Source organism: Hypanus sabinus, chromosome 21 (genome assembly GCF_030144855.1).
Source record: "Hypanus sabinus isolate sHypSab1 chromosome 21, sHypSab1.hap1, whole genome shotgun sequence".
Lineage (NCBI taxonomy): Eukaryota > Metazoa > Chordata > Chondrichthyes > Myliobatiformes > Dasyatidae > Hypanus > Hypanus sabinus.
This window is the reverse complement of record NC_082726.1, coordinates 25,912,662-25,935,977: the sequence shown is the minus strand read 5'-3', so window position 1 is coordinate 25,935,977 and position 23,316 is coordinate 25,912,662. Positions and strand designations below refer to the sequence as shown.

General features: G+C 38.1%; 1 protein-coding gene across 2 annotated transcripts in view; it reads left to right on the top strand.

Annotated features, from left to right (window-relative positions):
* LOC132378894 (secretory carrier-associated membrane protein 5) overlaps window positions 1–23,316 on the top strand; it is a 66,868-nt gene that overhangs the window by 22,477 nt on the left and 21,075 nt on the right. For both annotated transcript variants that reach the window (XM_059946185.1, XM_059946186.1), the window contains exons 3-4: window positions 1,704–1,823; window positions 20,984–21,140. In XM_059946185.1, the coding sequence (XP_059802168.1) occupies window positions 1,704–1,823; window positions 20,984–21,140 (277 nt within the window). The remainder of the gene's footprint in view (window positions 1–1,703; window positions 1,824–20,983; window positions 21,141–23,316) is intronic.

Sequence of the window (23,316 nt, the reverse complement as noted above, 5' to 3'; positions counted from 1 at the left end):
TGTACTGCTTGCATTCGGTTGCAGTCACGTGAGACCTTTGAATATTTCAATCTAATTTGCACTCCTGTTTTGTGAACTACTGCTATCCCCAAGAGCCAGAAATTATGCTGATTACTCAGAGGGGAGTTGACTTTTAAATTGGTGACAGCACTTATTCTTTTGTTGCATTTTTTCTACATAGAGTGAGTACTTCAAACAAAACATTTCCTGGGAGTTTCCAGTTCTTCAGTGCTTAGTCAACAGAGACTGCCACTTAAATTACTACATTGTACAAAACTCTTATCTATGTTTATTCATACAAAAGTATACTTGAAGTTTTTTTTGATGGTTTAAAAACAAACCACATGAGTTGCCATGTGGCAATTTCTCTCTAGAGATCGCTGTGTAAAATATCCCTTTATATATTTTGGAATTAATTATCTACACTACTGTACTTTTGGTTTCATTTTTTAAATGCTGAATGTGCTTAGTATATCATGCCAAGTAAAACTGGAATCAATATTCTGCATTTTTATTCCATGTTCACAATTGTATTTCTGCTTATGAACAATGCAGCACTAACCACAACTGCACTAAAGTCATGTAAATTGATGATATCCCACTTTTATCATTAGAACAGTTTTGAAAACTTCTTGAAAGCATCTTTGCAGGAAATGCTCTGTTCCTAGTGTGGCCAATAAACTTACGAACTCAAGTTTTGTCATTGCTGTGCTAATTAATTTTATTTTCATCACTGTTCACCAATTGTACCACATACATTATTTTTTGATGTTTCTTTCTTTCTTCACTGTGCTGACAAAAATTTAATTTTCATTCTATTTTCAGTGTTCTGAAACATAATTATGAGTGCTTCTGCTCTATATCCATGGCAAATGACATAATAAACAAAAAAAATAACACACTAATTCCTTTAACTCAATTTATCTCACTACCCCTTCAGTGCTGCTTGTGTCAGCTTGAGGATCTGTCAAGAATATCTTGGTTCTCGATCTCGCAGTTTCAAACTTTATAGAATTGCAATATAGAAAAGTGACATCATACTTCCCTTGGCCTTGCTCACCTAATGGTACTTGGTGTCCTCAAACAAATGATTTGCTGGGGCCTACCTAATGATTTGAGAACCATTAGCAGATCTGATATATACCCTTGTGCAGAGATGGCCCTTCTAATCAGTGATTTTCCTTGTTTTGTTCCTGTCATAACTCAGCAGTTGCATCATGATGTATATATTTAGTGGATGAATTAAAATAATGCTGGATAATTGGATAGAGGAGGCACAAGACAAAACAGCTGAGATGAGCAAACAAGGAATTTCTCAGTTCATTTGAAATCACTGGAGCAGGTAAAAGTGATATTAAAGGTAGAGAAAATTAAGATTCTTCAACAGGGCTGAAAGAGAAAGGAAAATGGAACTAGCTTAGTTGGACATATTACTTGGCATGGACAAGTTGGTGCAAAAGGCTTGTTTCCATTCTTTATGCCTCAGAAAATATAATCCTATAAGAGTATGTATGATAGATTGAGAAAATTCCCATGAAATCATGATAGGGCATGTAACATAATTTGAAAGAGTAATAGCCTGTTCTAAATGTGTTTTAACAGCATAGCATAAGATCTACCTGTTTAATAATGAGTGTCAAATATTTGAATTGTTTTAACCATATTTAATGTGATATTAAGATGAACTGTTTTTTGTCTTCCAGAGAACAATTTTCCCCCTCTCCCAAAGTTCATTCCATTGAAGCCATGTTTTTACCAGGATTTTAATGAGATTCCAGATCAACATCGTGTCCTGGCAAAACGCATATACTATCTGTGGATGTGTGAGTACAGAAGCTATATCCCAGTTGAATTGAATGCACTCTAGATGTGATGTGCACCTTTGTAACATATCTCTAAACTTCCAAACATTGTTACAACTCTTAGTTCCACCTGCATACTCGAAGTGGCATTACTATTGGCTTTTGATATTTCAAAACTTATCAAATATCTTTACATAATTGATTCTAAATTGTTTTAAGTCTTTCAGTGTTAACTTTTACTGTCATACGTTGAAGTTAAAATATACCTAATAGGCCATTTGGCTCAGTAGCATGTACTGAACCTTTACAAATTCAAATCCAACAAATATAGAGATTTTAATTCCAACTATATGGATTTGAATTTTCCTAGGCTAGGGAGTGGTTTTGGCTTCTGACTCAAAATAAGTATGAAGTCCCAATTTAAAAAAAAACTCCACAGTCTAGTTAACATTGGTATTTTATTATGAGAAAACCTGGTAAGATCTGTGCATGTTTGGCAAATTATGTAATTAAGAGAATTACCTTTGTGAAGTTCCCTCTGCATCAAAATTGGAAGAGTTGATGCTAGCTACATGGGAAACTGGAAACATTATTCTAATGGCTAGCTAGGTGTTTATAATTTCATTCAATACAATGTCTAATATATTCTGCAAAAAAAATCAATGAAGCTTTTCGGAACTTAATGTTAACAAGGGCTTTAAGTGTGATATCATGGGATTTTTGAATACTGCCAAATGTTGCCTGGTCACACTTGATCTGTGTTCACTAAGGAGGAGGATTTTGTCATTAGAAAATTCAGAGATGAGGATGACATTGTCTACTCATAGTGATCACATCTAGGACTTCTGGAAATTAGCAAATGGACAAATGGCTTGTTTGCTGGTCTCATGGGTCAGATGTGAACTCTTGGCAGTGAGTTGCAATGGAAATGTTTGAGACCTCTGTCACATCACGGATTACCCATCACTACTACTTGCCCAAAAATAAAATACTGTATTTAATTTTAGTCCCGTCATGTGCACACATTGGCTACTTTATTAGATACACTTGTATAGTTGCTCATTAATGCAAGTATCTAATCAACATGTCACGCGGCAGCAACTCGATACATAATAGCATGCAGACATGCCCAAGAGGTTCAGATGTGGTTCAGTCCAAATGTCAGAATTGGGATGAAATGTGATCTAACAGACTTTGACAGAGGTGTGATTGTTAGTTGGAGGTGGGGTGGTTTGAGTATCTCAGAAACTACTGATCTCCTGGGATTTTCATGCACAACAGTCTCTAGAGTTTAAAGAGAACGGTGTGAAAAACAAAAAGCATTCAGTGAGGGCAGTGCTGTGGGTGAAAATGCCTTTGTAATGAGAGAGGTCAGAGGACTGGTTTAAGCAGATAAGAAGACAGTAACTCAAGTGACCATGCATTACAGCAGAGGTATGCAGAAGAGCATCTCTGAACACAGAACACATCAGACCTTGAAGTGGATAGGGTATAGCAGCAGAAGACCAAACATGCACTAAGTGGCCACTTTATTGGGTACAGAAAGTACCTAATAAAGTGGATATTCCATGTAAGTGCAGCCCAAATCCTCTCATCTGTGTGTTTGGTGTTAGCCCCTCGAAGATCAATGGAAAATTTGTGTGTGTTCATTAAAGACAATCAAATAATCTGACAGCTTTAAATAAAGAGCCTGAATGCAGGATATTCTGCAGATGCTAGAAGTCCAAAGCAACACACACACAATGCAGGAGAAACTCAGCAGGTCCAACAGCATCTATGGACAAGAATAAACAGTCATTTGGGGTTGAGACCCTTCATCAGAACACATTGAATGAGGGGTGTCAGCCCAAAATGTCAAGTGTTTATTCATCTCTGTGGATACTGCCTGACCTTTTTTTGAGTTCCTCTAGCATTTTCTCTGAGGTAAAGAGCCTGGACAAGTTTCTCCTTTGCTTTAATGCCTAGTGTCTGTATAAGTTTTATATTTTTCTTAAAGTGGGTAGGCATGCATTAATTTCATCATTTACAGATGAACTAAAATTTATCATTTGTTTTGCCAAGATTGTTTCCACAAAACCTTTCTAGGGTGAACATGTTTTGTTTTAAATATATTTGCTGTGAGCAAATATAAACACATTGCACTGAATTATTGAAATGCACTATAATTCAGTGAACAGCCATAAAGATACCAAATAAAATAATCTAACGAAGAACTAGAGTTTAGTGTGCTATCAGAGTACAAAGGTGGTTTGTACTTCCAGTTGTCTTTCTGCACGAGAGTTAAATCAGTGAATCAAATAACATTGTGGATTTTCTGTGAAGCATAGAAATATAAATCACAGGAGTAGGATGTTGATCCCACTGTAGTAATGCTAGCCAGAAAGGACCTTTTCATCCCAATCCTCATTACCAGCTTCCAGTCAACAGCCTTGCTAGTTAAGCACCACTTGAAGGTACAACTTCTACCTACCATTCTTCCAGGTAGAGGTGCCTTGAATATTTCAACAAAAGCATGGAAATGTATAACATTTGGTATAAAACTTTTATATATAGTAGCAGTGATTCATATAAAATATTGCTTGTTCACTGGTTGATCCATGTTAAATTGACAATTTTCTCCAGTGAGCCCATGGGAGCTTGAATAATGAATGTGCATTTATGAATTTGATACAGTTACTTCTCCAGGAAAACCGGGAAGCACATATGTTGTAGCAGGGAATACAAACAGCAACACTGTCAATAATCAAGTATTCTGGTACAAGTGATGTGAATTGAGAAGGAAACTTGTGGCTAGGGAGCAAAGAGAACTCTGCTGCTCTTTCTGCAGAGATACTTGGGAGTACTTTTGGCTGAAATATAGCAACTTCAGCAATGCTCTCCACTACATGGGCACGAGCCCAAGTTTTGTGCAAAATAAAAAATCAGAATCCAGTTTATCAGACATACATCATTGATTTTTTTCTTTTTTTCTAAACAGTACAGTGTGATTATCTTAGAATGCATACCCAGCTTTTTGTTGTGGCAAGGGTGTGGCAAGCTATGGCAGAATGTGAAATACGTCTAAGTTCATTATTCCACTTGATGTCTTGCTTTAACTAGGTTAATTTGTTAGGATTGTGTGACTGCTAATTTTGGTTTGAATGATGCAAGCCAAATAAACTGTTCCAGTTTCAGCATTAATACTCGGGTGCACTCCAGTCATTTATCTATGGATTCAAAAGTCAAAATATGACCCAAATCATTAAATTCACATTTGTTTGTTAGTTATATATCAGTCAAAAAAGTGCTAGGGGAACTCATTGGGTCAGACAGCATCTGTAGAGGAAAATACATATTTAACAATTTGGGTCAAGTCCAGGTGAAAGGTCTTGATTGTCCATTTCTCGTCACTGATACTGCTTGACCCACTGAGTTCCTCCAGCACCTCTTCTATGTTGCCTCAGATCCCAGCACCTGTAGACTCTTGTGTCTCTAGTTATATAGCATCTCAGTTAATGTAATAATTGTGCTACATTTGTTTTAAAATGGGATATAGCACGCAAAAGAGGGAAATAATATGAAAGTTATTCTGAACAAATTGGTCAATTACAATATTCTTTTCTATTAATTTGCCCCTTAAATTTCTTATCCCTTTTAATTTTAAGAGTCAAATTTCTGTTAGTTGGATTCAAAATGATAAGGGATTAATATAGATGGTTATTTGATGATTGACATGAACTAGCAAGGCTAAAGAGCCTGCTTTAAGTCTCTATCATAGAGAGAGAAGATTAATGAAAGCAATATATCATCTTTCAAAACATTAGATATTTAATATGGTTTAATCAAAGAGGAGTTTTGAGATTTGCCTTGAAAACCATAACTATGTGCTTACTACAAAATTTTGTTTTTAAATCAAGATTTTGCACTTTTTTTTCCCGCTTCTCTCCCCTACATATACATTCGAATGCAGTTCATCGACTTCAGTTCAGCATTCAACACAGTCATTCCTCAGCACCTGATTGGAAAGCTGAAACTGTGAGACCTGAACAGCTCCCTCTGCAACTGGATCCTAGACTTCCTGACTGGGAGACCTCAGTCAGTCCGGATCAGTCCTCCATTACCAGGGTCCTGGAGGAACATTGTTTCTTTTTTACTGTGTTCTGTACCAGCAGTTTATGGTCGAAGTGACAATAGACTTGACTTGACTATCCAGGTTATTCAGTTTTTCCTTTTGTTGTCTAAAGTTAAGCTAATAAACTTAATTAACACCATCACACCTAGCACGGGGGCCACCCAGGGCTGTGTGCTCAGTCCACTGCTGTTCACTCTGCTGTCCCTTGACTGTGCAGCCATACACAGCTCAAATCACATCATCAAGTTCGCTGATGACACAATTGTGGTGGGTCTCATCAGCATGTCAACGATGAGTCAGCTTACAGAGAGGAGGTGCAGCAGCTAGCAGACTGGTGCAGACCAACAACTTGTCACTGAATGTGAGCAATACAAGAAATAGTTGTTGACTTCAGGAGAGCAGGGAGTGACCACTCTCCACTGAACATTGACGGCTCCTCCATTGAGATCATTAAGAGCACCAAATTTCTTGGTGTTCACCTGGCGGAGAATCTCACCTGGTCCCTCAACACCAGCTCCATAGCCAAGAAAGCCCAACAGCGTCTCTACTTTCTGCGAAGGCAGAGCAAAGTCCACCTCCCACCCCCCCATCCTCACCACTTTCTACAGAGGATGTATCGACAGCATCCTGAGCAGCTGCATCGCTACCTGGTTCGGGAATTGCACTGTCTCAGATCGCAAGACCCTGCAGTGGATAGTGAGGTCAGCTGAGAAGATCATCGGGTTCTCTCTTCCCACTATTACAGACATTTACACCACATGCTGCACCCACAAAGCTAACGGTATTGTGAAGGATCCCACACACCCCTCACACAAACTCTTCTCCCTCCTGCCATCTAGCAAAAGGTACCGAAGCATTCGGGCTCTCACGACCAGACTGTGCAACACTTTCTTCCCCCAAGCCATCAGACTCCTCAATACTCGGAGTCTAGACTGACATCTACATCATTTGTTATTGTATTGTAATTTGTCCTCTACTGTGCCTATTGTCTTGTTTATTAATTATTGTACTGCCCTGCACTGTTTGGGGCACTTCATGTAGTCCTGTGCAGGTCTGTAGTCTTGTGCAGTTTTTATGTTTTACATAGTCTAGTGTAGCCTTGTACTGTTTCACATAGTCTGGTGTCGTTTTGTGTTGTTTCATTTAGTACCAGGGTCCTGGAGGAATGTTGTTTTGTTTTTACTGTGTACCATACCAGCAGTTTATGGTCGAAATAACAATAGACTTGACTTGACTATCCCGACTATTCAGTTTTTCCTTTTTCTAAAGTTAAGCTAATAAATTTTGCAGTTTTGCTTTCCTTTAGTGCTCTGTTGTGGAAAGAGAGCCATAGGCACACAGCAATATTACATAAGATGTAATAAATTGTCTTAATATTGCAGGGAGCTAGTGGGAGGGTTTGATTGGGAACTAGGTGTCTGGGGGAGAGGTAGGTTCCCTTAATAGAAATATTTTGATGGTGCTGATAATGCCACAGTAGTTGTCTTGTAGAAGCAATCCTTAAAAATAGCAATAGACTGGTAAATTATCCTAAAGTTTAACCTGGTATTAGTGTCTGGGTATGCAATTACTGCTAATTACACAAACAGGAAATACCTGGGAGCTTCTGCCTTTTGTATCTTCCAGGTTTTAGTTCACTACCAACTAGAGAAGAATTAGATCTTCTATTCTTACAATCTAATGATTAATAAATATGATGTAGAAAACGGTACAGTTTGGGGTAGGAAGTATAAGCCAATCAGTCTTGTCAGTATGTTGGGAAATGGTCATTATGAATAATAAAAATGATTAGGTAATTTCAAATAATAAAAGAAAGCATGACCCAATTTGTTCTCAAAAGATTTTCAGTATGTTTCTGACAGATAGTAACTTTACTGTAAGAGTGATTAATGGAACAGTTTAGTTCTAATTTTCAACTAGTGTATTGCTTCTTTGTTAATACACTAGTTGTCATTGATAATTAACTGGGGAACATTCAGGATGTAAAATTCAACCTACGGCAGTAAAATGTTAAATTATGTGGACATTACGATCAATAATTAGAACAATTGAATGCAACTTAAGAAAATACTTCCAAAGATATTAAAACATTTATTAACACCATGAGTTTTGAACATTATGCCAAAGTACTTTTGTTAAAATATTATTTAAAATGCTCTTGTGCATGATTAAATTCTTTTTAGGCAGTCTTTCTCTGAATTATAATGTTTTTAAAAAAACATATAATATTCACCTCCTTGGTAACACCTTCCTAGTGGACTTCATTTTGTATCACTGGCATCTATAGAGATACTATTTTCCTTGTGAGAACTTATTCATAATGTTTTTTTTTGTACATCACAATATCAAAACATGCCAACAAGAAATGTAATTCTAAAAGTATAAATTCACAAGTTTTACCAAACTTAAAAATGGGAACCTATAATTAAATAGTGATGCGCTAAGTTGAGGAGGAAAATGGAGAAGCTTTTATCAAAGTTATAATGGGCAGAGACCATGTGAGAAGTTGGAGAATCACAAAATAACAGCTATTTAGTCCAAAATGTCCATGCTTGTTCTTTTGAAAATTAGTTCCTCTCTGCCTTTCATCAGACCTCCTATATTAATTTTCCCTTTCATTGTTTAACTAATTCCCTTAAAGTCTTTTTTGTCCTCTGTAGGATCTGTTTTATAACACCTTTTAGGCAATACGTTCTAGATTATAGCAGGCTATGTTTTGAAAGTAAACATCCTGATCTAGTTCTTTTGCAAATTCAGAATTGGGTTTAATATCACAGGCATATGTCGTGAAATTTGTGAAGCGGCAGCAGTGTATGTCAATACATAATAAAAACACTAAGTTACAGGAAAAAATATATAGTAAAAATTAAGTAGTGCAAAAAGAGAGGAATAAGTAGTGATGTAGTTTTCATTCAGGAGTCTGATGGCAGAGATGAAAAACCTATTCCTGAATCATTGAGTATTGGCCTTCAGACTCCTTTACCTCTCCGTTGATGGTAGTGAGAAGAGGGCATGTCCTTTGTGATGAGGGTTCTTAATGATAGATGCCGTCTTTTTGACGCATTGATCCTGAAGATGACGTTGATGCTAGGGAGGCTACTGCCCATGATGGAGTTAACTGAGTTTACAATTTTCTGCAACTTATTTTGATCCTGTGCATTGCCCTTCCCTCACCCCCTCTATACTAGACAGTGATGTAGCCAGTTAAAATGCTCTTCACAGTATATCTTAGAAATTTGTGAGTGCCCCTGGTGACATAATAAATCTCCTTAAGCTCCTAATGAAATACAGCGGCCGCTGTTGTGCCACCTTTGTTACTGCATCGATATAATGGGCCCAGGATAGATTCTCAGAGACGAACTTGAAATTGCATACTCTTTCCACTTCTGATCCCTCTGAGAACTGGTGTGTGTTCTCTCGTCTTACCCTTTCTGAGGTCCACCATTGATTCTTCGGTCTTGAGTGCAACACCACTCAACCGGCTGATCTATCTTGCTCCTGTATGCCTTCTCGTCACCATCTGAAATTCAGACAACAGTTTGAGCAGTTTGTCTGAATTTCAGTTTTGTTAGCAAATTCATAGATACCATTTGAGCTGTGTGTAGCCACACAGTCATTGGTGTAGAGAAAGTAGAACAATGGGCTAGGCACAGATCTTTGAGGTGAGCCAGTGTTGAGTATCAGCAAGGTAGAGTTGTTGTTTCTAATCTGCACAGACAGTGGTCTTCTGGTGAGGAAGTTCAGGATCCAGTTGCAGAAGGAAGTACAGAGACAAAGGTTTTGGAGCTTTTTGATCAAAGCAGTAGGAATGATTGTGTTAAACAATGAGCTGTAGTCAATAAACAGCAGCCTGATGTGTATTTGTATTGTCCAGGTGATCCAGAGCTGTGTGAAGAACCAATGACCTATTGTAGCAATAGGCAAAATGCAGTGGTTCCAGGTGCTTGTTTAGGCAGGAGTTAATTCTAGCCATGACCAACCTATCAAAACACTTCACCGTAGATGTGAGTGCTACTGGATGGTGGTTGTTAAGGCAGCTCACCCTGCTCTTGGGCACTGGTATGATTGTTGCCCTTTTGAAGCATTTTTTTTATCATACTGACTACACAATTCTTTGGAACAAAAATTTTAAGATGTTGCTTGTAGAGGGGAAAATCAGGCAAAATTCTTTTCAGTGTGTTTTTTTTTAAGAACATTGACTGGTTTGAAAATAGGGTGGCTGAGAATGAAAATATTGCCTCTGCTGACAGAAAACTTGCCACTTGTAGAAACAGTGAAGAAGGAAATTCATGATGTGCATAGCGCGCACAAAATAATGGAGGAACTCAGCAGGTCTGGCAGCATCAGAGGTGAGGAATAATGGTCCAATGTTCTGAACTGAGACTCTTCAGGACTGGAAAGGTAGGGGGAAGAACCAGAATAAACAGGTGGGGAGATGAGAAGGAGTATAAGCTAGCAGGTGATAGGTGAAAATCTTTTGTATTCCCCATTCCATTTCCCCTCTCACCACTTCTCTTCCCCTCACTTGCCCATCCCCTCCTTCTGGTTTCCCCTTCTTCGTTTTCTTCATTAGTCCACTCTCATCTGCTGTCAGATTCCTTCTTCACTCTTCTGCCTGTCACTTCCCAGCTTCTCTCTTCATCCTCCCTCTCCCTACTCATCTGCCTGCCCCTATCCTCTCTTCACCTGTCACTGTCTAGCCTGTACTCCTTCTCCTCCTCCTAACTTAATCTAGCTTATTTCCCCTTTCATTCTCAGTCCCGATGACCTGAAATGTCAACTCTCTATTCCTCTCCATAAATGCTACCTGACCTGCTGAGTCCCTCCAGCAGTATGTTTGTGTTCTGGATTTCTAGAATTTCAGAATCTCTAGTGCTATCAAGGAGGATACTGGATTTTATTTGTTGTTACAACCAAAGAAGGCCAAATGTTAGCTTGTGTGCTATAAGATTAAGTGATTTCTCGAAGGAATGTGTTTCGGGATTCCTCTTGCCACCTTTGCTCATGATGAGCCTGAAGAGAATTTCAATAAACAGATCAGGCTTCATGAACTGAAAAGCCTTTTTGTATTCTCTGTGGAACACAGCTGTGCACAAATTAGCTGCCTATGTCACCACACTTCAAAATTGCTAAACTGTCTTGTATAAATGAAAGTTCATATATTCATGCTTAGCTATCATAGTTATGCGCATATAGATTTACATGGATGTTGCCAGAACTTGAAGACCTGCATTATAAGGAAAGACTGTATAGGTTAGGACTTCATTCCCTGAAACATAGGTGAGTGAGGCAAGATTTGATAGAGGTATATAAAATCATGAGGGGCATAAACAGGGTTAATGCAGCAGGCTTTTTCCAGAGGTTGGGTGAGAACAGAGCTAGAGGTTGTCGGTTAGGGGTGAAAGGTGAAATATTTGAGCTATACCTGGGGGGGGGGGGTGGGGGTCATCTTCAGCTAGAGCGTGGCGCAAGAGTGGAATGAGCTACCAGCAGAAGTGGTGGATGCATGTTTGATTGCAACATTTAAGAGAAATTTGGATAAGTGCCTGAATAGGAGTGGTATGGCGGGCTATGCAGGTTGATGGGACTAAGTAGAATAATAGTTGGGCATGGACTAGATGAACTGGAGGGCCTATTTCTGTGCTGTAGTGTTCTGCCTCTGTGACAACAAACTGAAGAAATTTTGTAACAGTGCCTTTTAAGCTATTGTAGAATTTTGTTTTATAAAGGAAACCCCAAAAAGAAAATAAACAAGATGCAGGAAAACTTTGTTGAAAGATTGCTATGCTTTATAATCAAAATGACTAGTATGTTTTTTTTATATAAGTGACCCCTTTGGAAAATATTAAGCTACCTTTTTTCTTGATATGTACGTAGTCTTCTTGGGTGTGAACTGCTGTACATAAGCTACAAGTCCTATTAAATACATTGAGCCAAAATAAATCTAATAGTCAAAAGTATTGCAGTTCATAGCACAGATGTCTTTAATATAAACTCATTTCTTCTGGAGTGATGGAGTGTTAATAATCTTGTCATCTTAAGCAAGAGGAAAATAACTTGTAAATGCTGCTGCTTCGCATCAACACATTTGTATGCCTGATGTAAAATGGAATTTTGATCTTTTGCTTTTAATTAAAGTATAAAAATTAATATTTTAAACATACTATAGTCATAGTGAGCTCTACTGTATCCCGATGTTTTCAACACTGATTGAAGTACATCAGAAAGCAACTTTCATTTTTCATTGCTTGCCTAGCTCTTTTGTATGGAGAAGGAAAATAATGCTTCCTGGTCACAGGTTGCACAGTGAAGAAACAGGCCCTTCAACCCGCTATGTCCGTGCTGGGCTTTTGCACATCTATTAATGCTATTTATGTGCTTTTTAATATAGAAATACAGCACAGTAACAGGCCCTTCTGGCCCAGTGAGCCCAGTCCACCCAATTGCACCCATATGGCCAATTAACTCAGTCGTCCCCAACCTCTGGGTAGGAGTCTGAAGCATGCAGGGTGCAGCAGTAGCCAGAACGCACCCAGTACATCTTTAAGAGAAAAGCCAAAATAAACAAGCTAATTAATTAGGTGCTGCCCGGCACGTAAATGTTGGCCCAGATCAGAGGCGATTGCAGGCTCCGGGCATGCCACCACATCTGCCCCAAAGTTTCACCTCTCAGAGGCAATCACCTCTGATCTGGGCCAACATTTACATGCCGGGCGGCACCTAATTAATTAGCTTGTTTATTTTGGCTTTTTTCTTAAAGATGTGCTGGGTGTGTTCCAGCTACTGCTGCACCCCTGCATGCTTGGCGGCCTGGAGGTTTGTGACTACTGACTTAACCTACTAACTTGCCCATCTTTGGAATGAAGGAGGAAACTGGAGCACTGAGAGGAAACAAAACAGTTATGGTGAAAACATACAAATGCCTTACAGACAGCAGTGGGAATTGAATGTGGAAGCTAACATTGTGCTGTCATGCTACCATGCTGCTCTCATTTGCATGAAAGTCATATCCTTCTGTGCCTTGCCAACTTAAAAATATCTCTTAAAGATGATTTTTTTTCCTCTCTGATTCCGATGCCACTTCTGGCAAAATGTTCCAGGTATCAATCACTAATTCTAAAAATGTTTTCCCCACAGAACCCCTTTAAATTTATACCCTTCCATATAACAAACACAAGAAAATATGTAGATGCTGGAAATCCAAAGCAACATGCACAAAATGCTGGAGGAACAGCAAGCCAGATAGCATCTATGGAAAAGAGCAAACAGTCGACATCTCAGGCCGAGACCCTTCAGCAGGTCTTGAAAAAAAGTATTGGCCCGAAACATGACTGTCTGTTCATTTCCATAGCTGCTGCCCAGACTGCTGAATTCCCCCAGCTGTGTGTGTCTGTGTATGTGTTGCTTCCCTTTCCACTATTACATTTGCAGAGAATAACTCTGTTAGATTTTATTTTAGACTATTCACAACAAAATGGTGAAAAATATGTCCCCATGTAGTTTCAGGAGTATCAGCTAAGCATTTGCAGTGAACATCACATTGCTAATGTACTGCAAAATAAAAGATGCTTGAGATTTTTTTTAAGTTTTCAGAGAGTACTTGATGGTAAATAGCCCATCAATGCAATCTAGAGGTTAAATTTTCTTCAATTGAATGTAGCCGCAGTGTTATAATATTTCAGTTTGAGAATATTAGCTATGTTGCTGAAAAGTTAGAAACAGATTTTGAAGAAGGCTAGATTCCTCTTGCTGCCTTAATTTACCTGGAGGATGTTCCATTTTAAGTGGCTTTTTATTCATAATACAGGTATTTAAGTCCTTTTAAAAGAAAGCAGGATGTCTTTGTGTGTATTACCACTAGATGGCAACATTTCAACATTTTCAGGAGCACTGCGTTAGATAATCATGATCCATGGTTTGCAATAGCAGTGTTAATCATTTAGTGATGCAATGCAGAGTAGGTGCTTCCAGCCTTTTCAGCTATGCTGCTCCAGCAACCCCCAAAAAAACCTGATTTAACCCAAGACAATTTACAATGACCAACTAACTTACCTGGTTTGTCTTTGGATTGTGGGAGGAAATTGGAGGACCTAGAGGAAACCCACACATTCCACAGGGAGGACCTACAAATTACTTGTAGAACTCTGAACTCTGGAATTCATCAAGCTGTAATAGCATCACGCCAACTGATTCAAGTCAAAACTCTGCTTTAAATATCAATGCTTTGATTTTCAGTTGTCTTAACTGTCAATATTACTTTTAATTTTATAAATGCAGTTTAAACTATAATTTATTCTAAACAGTATATGCATTGCCTTGAGAAAGTATTGAACCCACAACCCTTTGTTCACAAATATTAGAACTAGGGACTTTGATCAGTTTAACTGAGAATTTTTACTTGTGAATCACATGCTCCTTTTTCACAGTAGAACCCAAAAAACAGGGAAAATTGTAAAGCATGAAAACTGAAAATTCAGTAACTAAAACGTCAGTTCAAAAGCATTCACCCCCCCCCCCTTTGCTCAGCACGTAGTTGAACTACCTCTCACAGCTAATACAGGCAGTAGTCTTTTTGGATAAATCTCTATTAGCTTTAAAATACAAGTCACCCATTCCTCCTTGCAAAATTGTTCAAGCTGTGCCAGGTAAGTTGGGGAGTGGCAGTGGACAGCAATCTTAATCTTGCAAGAGATACTCAGTTGGGTTAAGGTTAGGGCTCTGACTGGGCCATTCAAGGACATCAGTTTTCTTCATTTGAAGCCACTCTATGGTTGTTTTGGCATTGTGCTTTTGGGACATCGCCCTGCTAAAAGATGAACTCCATCCCCAGTTCAAGCTTTCTGACAGAGGCTTGCAGGTTTTTAATCCAGGATCTCTCTTTTACTCTATTTAGCAGCATTCGTCTTCCCTATAATCCTGGCCTGATTTTCAGTCCCTGTTGCTGAAAAGCATCCCATAACATGATGTTACCTCCACCATACTTTACGTTAGGGATACTGTTACCTGGCTGATTGCGTGGTATTAGATTTGTGCTACATGTACCACTTAGTGTTGAGGCCAAAAAGTTCCACTTTAGTTTTATCTGACCACATGACCTTTTACATCTTTATAGAGTCTTTATGGGCAGGGCTTCTCCCTTGCCACTCTTCCATAAATGCTGTTTATGCAAAATCTTAGAGATTGTGAAGCCATGAGCTTCAGCTCCAGTTGCAGCCACTGATTTCTGCAGTTCACTCAGAGTGACTTGCAGTGTCATAGTAGCCTCTCTTACAAGTTCCATTGTTTGACGACCAAGTTTAGAGGGGCAACCTGATCTAGGCAGTGTGGCTGTGCTTTCATATTTTTTTCCACTTTTTCCTGATAGATTGCACTGAGCTGATGTACGTTCTGAGCCTTTGAGATTACTTGTACCCTTTCCTATATTTGTGCTTTTCTATTATAATTTCCCTGACTTGACCTGAATGTTTTTTTGCCTTCATTTTGCTTTTGCCTGGTGAAAATCCACCATACTGTTGGAACTTGGGGGTATTTACAGTATTCTTATAATTTCATTGAAAGTAAGCGATCCTCCAATTTTCTGCATCAACGAATTGGGTGAGTTGGTAAAGTAATATATTACTTCTGGGGAAATCTAGCATAATACTTACAAAGGGGATAAATACTCTTTCAGCCTCAGGATTTTGTTTTTCTAATTTTTGGTAAATTGTTGACAGGTTTTGGATTTCTTCTTTGGATATGCACAATGTTTTGTATATTAGCTAAAAATATCTTACTTCAAAATTTAAACTTACTTTAAACTTAGAAAATGAGACAGTAAAATGTGAAAATAGTTGTGGGGTTTGAATACTTTTAAAAGGCGTTATATATTATAAACATTAATAAACAATATTTATTGCAGCCAAAGCATACCTTGTTACCTTCTCCAACTAATCTTGGTGGCCTCATGTTCAGCCTCAGTCCTTTTCATTCCTTTTTTTGCTAGTTTTGCCCTGAGCAGTTCAATCCCTACAGCCTTGAATTCTTGTGTAGGTTCCCTCCTCCACCCTTCCTCTCTACCACACATCCATTGCCACCTCCCAGGTTGATTTCAGTTAGAACTAAACAAGGCTCAGGCTCTGAGTTGATTATACTGGCGATTTGAAAATACAGCACAGCTGAAGTTAAATAATTGGAAGTATCTAGAATAGCCTGCAAGCGGCAGTGTTGGATAGCTGAGTGGTTGAAAGGTATTGTGTACATCTGCACATACCAGTTTGAGATCAAAAGAGTGGTGAATATAGGATTATAAAAGCAGCAAGATTATGATGCGGATAGCCTAGATTTTGTCTACTTTCATGTCCTGAACAATGCACTGAGTGAATAAAAATCCAGGCCCTTTGTGATGCACAGCCATCAACCTATGGAAGCTGCTCATTTAATGTTGGCATTGATGTATTACTGATTTAATTAATTTTTCAGATCTTCTTAGCGTATGTGTGGAGCTTATTTTAAGTGGGAGTGCAAAATTCATACTCTCTTCTCATGAGCCAATAAATAGGGATGATTATACATACACTTTTCATAATTGTTTCTCCCCATCACTTGGTCAATTACTTGGTAATCTACACAGATTACTGATATTTCTGTGCAAAATAATATTTAATATGGTTATTGAACAAACATTTCATGGGGATTAGTTATTTCAGATTAATAATATGAAATTCATTGAATAGACTTATGAAGTATTGGACTAATTAAATGTAAAATTTATAAAAAGTTTTTACAAGCATGAATCAAACATGATTCCTTGAAGGGTGTTGTAACAATGTTTACTGTTGTTGTGCTTGATGTGTTTAATCATACTGACTTGCTAACAAATAGTGTTACTGTTATGCATGGAGGTCAGCTGTTAAATCCTGCTTGTTGTTTCAAATAATTCTAATGAATTCAATTGTGTACAGTAATATTACCAGTGCAATTCCTTGAATTTTATTATAAGGAAATGGAATGGAGGTTTGTCAGCTGACCCATGGAGCCAATGTAATTTCTTGGGTGAAATCCCATTATTCCCAATCCTCCCTTTTCTTATTACATTATATCCCTCCTCTCTCACATACCCAGGGGCTCCCCATTGATTTTCAACAGAACAGAATGATTCATCATTGCTCTGATGAATGCCTTCTTCAGTATCCATGCTTGGTTTCTGTGACCTACAATGTGACATGCTTGGCCTCAGAAAGTTTCCAGACTGATGATCCCAATGGTTTCCTACAAGGTAGTTTCAATTAGAACTCTCACAAAGTTGACAGGGCATCTGATCCCTAGAGCTAGTGAGTCCACTCATTGTTGAGTCGATTACCAGAGGATGCAAGTTTAAAGTCAATACAATGGGAAGAATGGAGAGGTTGGGGAGTTGCTTTAAAGAATGCAATCATGATGACCTGTTGGTGAAAAGAAAACTCAGGATTTAAAATGAAAGTGTATTAATATTTAAATAAATAAAATGTTTAAAAGGATATGACCTTGCTATGTCTTTCAAAGTTAACAATGGGTACAAAAAACACATAACTCTTGGTTCTGTGACATTTTGGGAAACTGATTAGCCACATTTCCAACTGGGTTGAGCACACCACTTGTAAGCACCAACTTTACAAAATATCAGGCCAGTTTTCATTCTCTTGGGTAGAAATGCATGGTGTTTTTTTTTAAGAATTTTAACTAAGACCTCTAAACTGCAACACTATTCTTTAGTATGAAATCACTGTCATTCATAAAAGTGGCTGAAAAAGTGCTGATATTCACAGCACGTGGGAAAGCTGCTGGCTTAAGAAATACACATAGCAGTTATGCCCTGCTAGAGTTGGGTATTTTAACATGATTTAAATCCTTAAAGTATCAATACACTTCACCTGTGGTTAACTATGCCCTCTTCATTGTTGAACTTGGATTTCTTCAAGTACAAGCTTCATTCAATGCTATTAAGTCTTATATTTTAATTACCTATCCATCCTCATTTATATAATAGAAGCTGCGTTCCGGTTCTTGATCCTGGTGGGCCTGTGCTGAGTTTATAGATTTATTACAAACAACTACTAGCTTTTTAAATAATCTCAATAATTATTTTAAATAACATGGGAAGGGATTGAGGTCTTTCAATTGGTAGGAATGAGCAACTCCTTCAAGAGCTCTAAGTGTTGTTATAGATGTGTGCTTAATATTTACTAAAGCCTTAATGTGTCTAAAGGCTAAAGTCACAGATTAGTAGTTTAACAGCTGCTTTGTTGGGTTGCTTAAAAATTGAATAATGTTAATTCATGAACTGTTTAAGCCATTATACATTGTGTGGTTAGATAATTCTCAAACAGAAGTTTGTATACATAGTCATAAATTCATAGAGTACTGCAACATGGAGAAAGGCCCCTCGGCCCATCTAGTCTGTGTCAAACTATTATTCTGCCTAGTCCCATCAACCTGCTCCCATAGCCCCCGATAACATACTTATCCAAATTTCTTACGAGCTGTTGAAATCGAACCCACATCCACCACTTCTGCTGGGTTCATTCCACACATTCGCCATCCTTTGAGTGAAGAACTTTTCTTTCATATTCCCCTTAAATATTTCACCTTTCACCCTTAAGCCATTACCTCTAGTTCTAGTCTCACCCAATCTCACTGGAAGAGTCTTGGGCTGAAACATCAGCTGTTTATTCATTTCCATAGATACTGTCTGACCTGCTGAGATCTTCCAGCATTTTTGAGTGTTGCTCAGTGGAAAAAGCTACTTTAAACTACCCTATCAATCATTCAATCGTTACGTGTTTATGATGTGGGCCTATATATATAAAATCTCCCTTCATTCTTCTACATTCCAAGGAATAAAGTCCTAACCTTTTCAGATCTATTCAGCCTTTCCATTTAAATCAAGGTCCTCGAGTCCAGTCAACAGCCTTGTAAATGTTCTCTGTACTCTTTTAATCTTACTGATATCTGCCAAAACTGCACAAAATAGTCCAAATTAGGCCTCACTAACATTTTGTACAACATCAGCATAATATCCCAGCTCCTGTACTCATTAGTTTGATTTATGGAGACCAATATGCCAAAAGCTCTCCACGACCCTTTCTGCCTGTGCAAAAATACCTCTTGCATTTATGCACGCCAGAATTTAATGCCAAACTGCAGTCAGGGAAAACAACAATTATGGCGATAGACCAGTAGAAGGCACTCTACCATATTATCTTCACAACCTGTACCAGGTAATCTGTGTCAAAATGATATTCCTAAATAAAATGGCATAGTTCCAGTCTTCCATTCACTGCGAAAAAGGAAGTAATTTCTCCACACTGTTGTAGGAGTGTAGCCTAGCTTCCCTCAGGGAAACCACATCCTGAATATGTAAGCTACATTCAGTAATTTTAAATTCAGATAGACTTGGCTCCTCATTTTTGCCTCTCTTGATTTGGTGGTAGAATCATAGAAGTTTACATCATAGAAAGATCTTTCACCCATCATGTTCATGCTATTCTGGCAGGGCTGGCCTCGTGACTCATTTTCAGGATGTGTCCCTTGGTTCCAGAGGTCTTTCACCTCTTTAAGGGTCTTTGTTTTCTGCACCAGAACTCTTCTCTGATATAATGCTATAGTGTGTCCACAACTCTTTTAATGTAAAGCTAATTATCTGGGGAGCAAAATCTATAGCTTTTAACACTGGCACTGCCCTTGGTATCACTCCTCTAGGATCTGTAGCATCGTTTCACTTGAAGTAGGTATTAATAAGGAAGCGTTGTATGATGGCTGTAGCAACTAATAAGTCAAACAATAAGAAGCTGTCAAACTTTCCATCTACATTTTAAGGAACATATTAGACTTGAACAACATTTCTGGGGACCATAAATTCTGGCACTGATCATTTGTACTCTTTGCCCTATTGTATTGTAAGGCTGACATAATTTCTAGTGTTCAAACCACAAATTGGCTTTATCCTGGGGATCCTTCTCTGTGTCTGGGCTATTTCCTATCTTGCATCAATGACTTCCTAGTTACTGTTGGAGACAGTGTTCCACTGATTTAATATCAATTATAATGCTTGTAACCATTTGGTACATTGTTTCTATGAATATATTGTTGTTACGTCGGAAGAATTGAGCAGTGTACCATAATCAGAAAGTTGTAGGATGATCTAATTGGTCCGCTTGTAGGTTCCCATGTTACAATCATATTGCTGTTTCCATAAAGCCCAAAGTCAAGTTAAAGAATTGTTGTATGATCTTAGATTTCATATGGAGAAATCTTCAAATAATCAAAGTGCCACTCTTCAGGTTAACTCCATTGTGTGATTTTTTTTTTTTTTAAAGCCATCATGTCATGATCAGCTGATGTTCTGGTTGATAAAGTGTAATATCCTGATACTCCTGTTTACATATGTCAAATGGCACTTTGTCTGTCATGGAGATGCAGTAGTGAGACTGCAATGTGTGAAAGGGGTTGTTACTTTTATGGAAGAGGTGGAGGGGCTTGTTTCGTTGGCATAGTGTCAGCAATGGGTACAGTTATGGAGGTCATAGGTCCTTGAGTTGGTAAATGCAGTAAATGTTGTGCTCAACATGTCGCCATATGTAGATATCTTGTTTCATTTTGGAGAGGCAGCACGGTAACATGAGCTTCTGGCCCAACGAGCCTATGTCACTCAATTACATGTGTGACCAATAAACCTACTGACCTGCACGTCTTTGGAACATGGGAGGAAACCAGAGCACCCGGAAGAAACCCAAGTGGTCACAGGGATAATGTATAAAAACCTTACAGACAGCCGTGGGCTTAAACCTAGTTCACTGGTGCTAAAATAGCATTAGGCTAACCACAGTACTACCATGACACCCTTAGATATGTGGAGATCAGGTTGCAGTTACATGTACAATCATGGACTAGTGTCAGAGCATTCCTGTTTTGCATAAATTGAGTTCTTGGGATTTGGTCATGCCTCTTGATAACTGACCCACTCTAATACCCATGGAAATGCTGACCTCCATGTTAGTGTTGCCTGCGGCATGTGACTCATGGCTGTTGTGTGCTACTTGATGCTTTATTGCAGTGAACAGCATCACACTTGCAGTGAATCTGATTGGCTGCCTAGCTTGGTTGATTGGAGGAGGAGGAGCTGTCAACTTTGGACTGGCCTTTCTCTGGCTGATAATGTTCACACCATGCTCCTATGTTTGCTGGTTTAGACCAATCTACAAGGCCTTCAAGTAAGTATTCAAACAGCATTCAATTTCCTCGGCTCCCTTCACATGGGTGAGAAGGTTCAAACATTTTATCATTAAATCGTAAATTATTTGTCCTTTTTGGACTAGGCTGTTACATCTCCATTTGGAAGAATGTCAAAAAGAAATGCTTTTCATTTGGATGTTCTACTATTTCAAGTTTCTAATTATGCTCAAGTAAAGTTAAATTTTTGCCCTTTTTAACTAGTAGTTTGGTTTTCCAGTTTTTTAAAATTTTATAATAATTGCATATGTTTCCATTGTTTGTCCAAATTGCATCCAAGGATTACATCTGGTTGTTCACTGCTTTAGTATAATGAATCCTGAAAATAGATACCCTTGGGTTAAAATAGAACCATATTCATTTTCAACAAACCAGTTTTCAGAATGCTTTAGTTGAAGGCTTTTGAGGAGATTTAGCAAGAGCAAGACTTGCCACTAACTGGTGAGTTTTCCTTGAAGAGTAGAAAGGATAAATTGGAGTATTTTATTTGTATGTACAAGACACGCAAGGGTATGAAATGCTTTGCCAGAATTGGTACGCAAATCAAATCTGTAATTTCATGTTCAAGTGTGGATCAATTTTTGAAGAAAGATTAGAAAAGTATAGGTGAACAGACTGGTCTTCCCCTGTTCTTTCCAGTCCTGAAGAAGGATTTCTGTCCAAAACATCAAGTGTTTATTCATTTCCATAGATAATGCCTAATCTACTGAGTTCCTGCAGTGTTTTGTATGTGTTGAGACTGTATAGCTTGCTCTTTTGGTGCAATGCAAAGGGGAAATAACTGCCCTCAGTGCTGTAAAAACCTATAGTTATGTAGGTTAGCATCATCGCAAATAAGAGATGACCTTTCTTCAGGAGTTTGCAGTGATGTTCTCCCTGGGAATCATCTGGGCAATTCGAAGATCGCAAGATTAGTGAACTGCAGCATAAATTTCCAGTATGCAAAATTGCTAACTGAGACTTTGCACTTGGATCTACATGTAATTGTCCATGACTTAATATAGAAACAGAAATAGTTAACTACTTAATTTGGGTATGAAACAGACTGGTATTTTGAATGTTACCCACATGGAATGAACGGAGCCAGTGGAAAATAACCATATTACTTGCTTGACTAAATTTGTTTCCACTGTAATAATTACTGAAACTGCCATGACTTTGGGGCTTCAAATGCATGTCTGGACATACTGCTTCATGTTTCCATTTCCATTTTTGTTTGGCCAGGAACATACAATTCTACCATAATTGAAACACTTTTTTCTTATCTTGGGTCATGCAGTAGGATTATTTCTTTGCTGGAAGTTGTGTTTTGGAGGTGCAGTTTGTTTGACAGAATTGATGCTGATGGCACACTAACTCCATTGCCAAAAAATACCAGATGTCCTCATCTCAATGCAAACAAAACAAATAGAATCAATATTTAAGGTGTCTAAAACCATTTTTCTCCTCACAAGAAGAGTGTCTGTGCATTAGTTTTAAACCATGCTCTTTACTTATTTTCCCCTAACACTGTCATATTTCTATCCCAGACAGTTCACTTAGTTCTCATTAGTTCTGCTGTTTGGGGGATTGTCATCATAGATTTTGCAATACTCCCATCCCCATTACCCTTTTTCCCTTCAGAAGTCAAACTGGAAAACAAACTACTCCATCTGAACTAGTTGCTGGTGTTTTTTTTTGTTCTGCTTTGAAAATGATCACCTTAATTATTTCAGAACCATGTTAGATCACTCTTAATTTGAAAAAAAAAATTGTGAAAAGGGAAATTTGCACTAAATCAACATGAACTCAGTTTCACCTCTAAGGAGTACCATATTTAAAAAAAATACTGGAGATGTAAGGCTATTGGGTATTGTTCTTACATTCGTTGCTTTTATCAGAAAAAGGAGTTGGTAAATCTCCTTTTGTGATAAAAGTTAAATTGGCATTTTGCATTTATTATTTAACCAGTTCTGCTGTAGGATATTTTAAAAACAAACATTGAGGTGAACATCAACTGTGTACAGTTTGAATTTTGAACTGTATTTTTGCTCTGGTTTTTGGCCATTCGTGACAAGTGTTGTGAGATTTTAATTTTATTTCAAATGGGAATTTAAAATTTTGTGTGGATCCTCTGAGGCAGCTATTTTATGTGGATGGTGGGTGTATATGGAATGT